The 3,032-nt window shown below is 42.6% G+C and overlaps 1 protein-coding gene across 1 annotated transcript in view; it reads left to right on the top strand.

The window, feature by feature from the left end:
* The window catches only part of mtmr11 (myotubularin related protein 11), a gene marked incomplete at its 5' end in the record, with an annotated part of 47,824 nt that overhangs the window by 38,732 nt on the left and 6,060 nt on the right, over positions 1 to 3,032 (top strand). Inside the window, one exon of the mRNA XM_015404330.1 lies at positions 1,026 to 1,343. Coding sequence (XP_015259816.1) covers positions 1,026 to 1,343 — 318 coding nt within the window. The remainder of the gene's footprint in view (positions 1 to 1,025; positions 1,344 to 3,032) is intronic.

The raw sequence follows: 3,032 nt of genomic DNA, 5'->3' as shown, positions 1-3,032 counted from the left end.
ACTTACTTACCTACTCACTTACCTACTTACTTACTCAGCTACTTACCTCCTTACCTACCTACTTACCTCCTTACTTACCTTCCTACCCACTCACTTACCTACTCACTTAACTACTTACTTACTTACCTACTCTCTTAACTACTTACTTACTTACCTATCTACTTATTTATTTATTCCTGACTCATGGTCCTATAAATATACAAGATAAATATAAAACAGTAGAGGTAGACAAGTACTGCACCACGTTTGGTGTCAGTAAGTGAAAAGATGCTTTCAACCGACCGATAAAACTATACATTAACTTTCATAAAACAGCTTGTATTGGTTCTTGCTTTGACAAACATCTCACTCGCACTAATCCATCTCTGCCATTTCAAAAGTCTCAGCAAATCATCATTATCGGCCCCCAGTATGTAGACCACAGGTGAGCAGTGTACAGAGAGCTACAATATCATTTAAAAAGTTCCACCTTTACCACATCAGTACATGCACCGAATTTACTAGCAACAGTATTAGCTTGAGCGTACAATATTTTACATTGTCTACAGATTTCATCACTTCTTACAGATTCTCTGTGATGATTCGGCCAAGATATTTGGTTTTATTAGTAACACAAAGCACAGTATCTGACAGATGAAAGTCTGGAAACTGTAAATTCAGCTTTGCTGCAGAAGATCTTTTATACTCGGCAGGACAGATGAGCGTAGCCTATAGATACGGCTGATTAGCCTTCAGTGATCAAATACGTTGCAAAAACTAATCTAAAAATGAGCATTTATCCCTAATTTATGCAGGTTAATAAAATAATCTGTTCATAGAAATGCTATTCTGTCCTGGAAATAAGATAATTGGCTAAAATTAACCTAAGATTGGATAAAAATATATATTTTTTTGTTTGTTTTAAAGGTAAACCATCTTTATTTATTATTAACAAATATTCTTATTTACCTTCTGAAGTTAAGGGGAAAAATCCTCCTAATCAGGAAACATTGATTTAATCCCGTCTGAATCTGTCCCCCCCCCAGCTGGCAGACACCATCCCCGGCTCGGTCTTCCTGCTCTCCAGGGGAACCTTCACCAGCCCCCCCAACCTGCCTCCCTGGCGCAGCGGCTCTTCAGCCGTTTACAAAAAGAGCCACCGGAGGGCGCTGTCTTCGGAGAACGTTCCTGGCCTGGAGAGGCTGCTGAAAGCGTGGTCCCTGGCCGACGTCCCCCAGAACCCGGCCGCTGTGTCGGGACCAAAGGGAGCTCTGGATCCATGCGAGCCCCTGCTGCCCCTCCTGATGGGTCCGTGCATGGGCCTGTGGAGGGAGTGCTACCTGCGGGGGGCGCTCCACGCTCAGGTACGTGGGATTTGGTGAAGCTGTGATCCAACATGAGGACGTGTTTGTTCTCTGTGACGCTGAATGACGCCGATTATTCAACAGATCACATTTCTTCCTTTAAAAGCAGATCAGCTCAACCTGCTGATCAATAACTCCCAGTATGGGTGCAGCAGAGCACAGGCTCTGTGATGCATCCATCATCGTCACCATGGCGATGATAAGAATAGTCCACAGGCTCGTGGGCGGATGCGTCACCCGCTGCAGGGGGAGCCTGTTCAGCCGCTGACAGATCCAGCTCATGTTAACAGGAAGCGCTTCACAGATTTTCATCTCTGGAATCGTCCAAAAGATGCCAGAGATCATGATAGACTGCCGGTGAAACATAAACCTGAACATCCAGGGGAGGAAGTCTTTGCTAAATGGTTTTATTACGTCAAAATATGTCTGAATGAATTGAGCTCAACAGCCTGGAAACGAATAAACCATCACTGCTGCAAACAACCACTTCTGACACTTTCAGCCTCTTTTTCTGGGTGCAGAAAAATGAAACACTTCTTTGTTTTTAATTTATTGCCAAAGACTAAAGACCTTTTTCAGGATTTTAATTTGTGTCTTTTTTAGTCTTTTTAGCTTAATTGTAACAATATTTATTGGGGAAGTTAGCTTTAAAAAAACAGACAAACCAAACTTTATGGTTCCGTCTTTGCAAAAAGAGCTAAAAATATATAAAAATAGTTGTTTTTATTTTTTTTATTCTATTTTTACGTTTTTAAAACCTGTAAACAGAAACACGAGATTAAAATAAATCAATATCTTAAATCCTTAATAAATCATTTAAAAATAGTTGTAATTTGTAGAGATAGTTACTAACCAGTGTTGGTGGTTGGTTACTTTTTTATTAAAAAGTAATCTAATTACTATTCACATACTCCATACTCTGGCTTCCTCCTACAGTCCAAAAACATGACTGTTTAATTGGCTTCTCTAAGGTCCCATTAGGTGTGAGTGTGTGTGAATGGTTGTTTGTCCTGTTTGTCTCTGTGTTGCCTTGGCGACCTGTTCAGGGTGGACCCCGCCTCTCGCCCGTAATCAGCTGGAGATACGCACCAGCACCCCCCGCAATCCCACTTGGGATTAAGCGTTTCTGAAAATCGATGGATGGATGGATGTTGGTAATCCAGGCTGCACAGTAGCGCAGTGAGTAGCACTGCTGCCTTGCAGCAAGAAGGTTCCGGGTTAATTTCCCGGCCTGGAGTCTTTCTGCATGGAGTTTGCATGTTCTCCCTGAGCATGTGTGGGTTCTCTCCGGGTACTCCGGCTTCCTCCCACAGTCCAAAAAGATGATTGTTTGGTTTTTCGGCCTCTCTAAATTCTCCTTAGGTGTGAGTGTCTCTGAGTTGCCCTGGCGACCTGTCCATGGTTACCCCGCCTCTCACCCGTTGACAGCTGGAGGTAGACACCAGCACATCTGGCGACAGCAGCAGGGATAAAACGTGGTGGAAAATGGATGGATATTGGTAACGCATTACCTCAGAGCAATGAAAACGTCCCCATCATCTCGCTCTGCCACAGGGAGCTGAGATGGAGGAAAATGTTTCGCTAAAATGTGATTCAAACTCAACCATAGTGTAGAATTGTTATTTCTTATCTAATTCGTCACTTATGTATTTATTAGAAATGATCAAGTTTGGTTGTTTCTGTTCTGGT

The sequence above is a fragment of the Cyprinodon variegatus genome, unplaced genomic scaffold, assembly GCF_000732505.1.
Source record: "Cyprinodon variegatus isolate N-32 unplaced genomic scaffold, C_variegatus-1.0 Scaffold1700, whole genome shotgun sequence".
Classification (NCBI taxonomy): Eukaryota; Metazoa; Chordata; class Actinopteri; order Cyprinodontiformes; family Cyprinodontidae; genus Cyprinodon; species Cyprinodon variegatus.
This window is presented reverse-complemented; position numbering and strand designations above follow the sequence as displayed.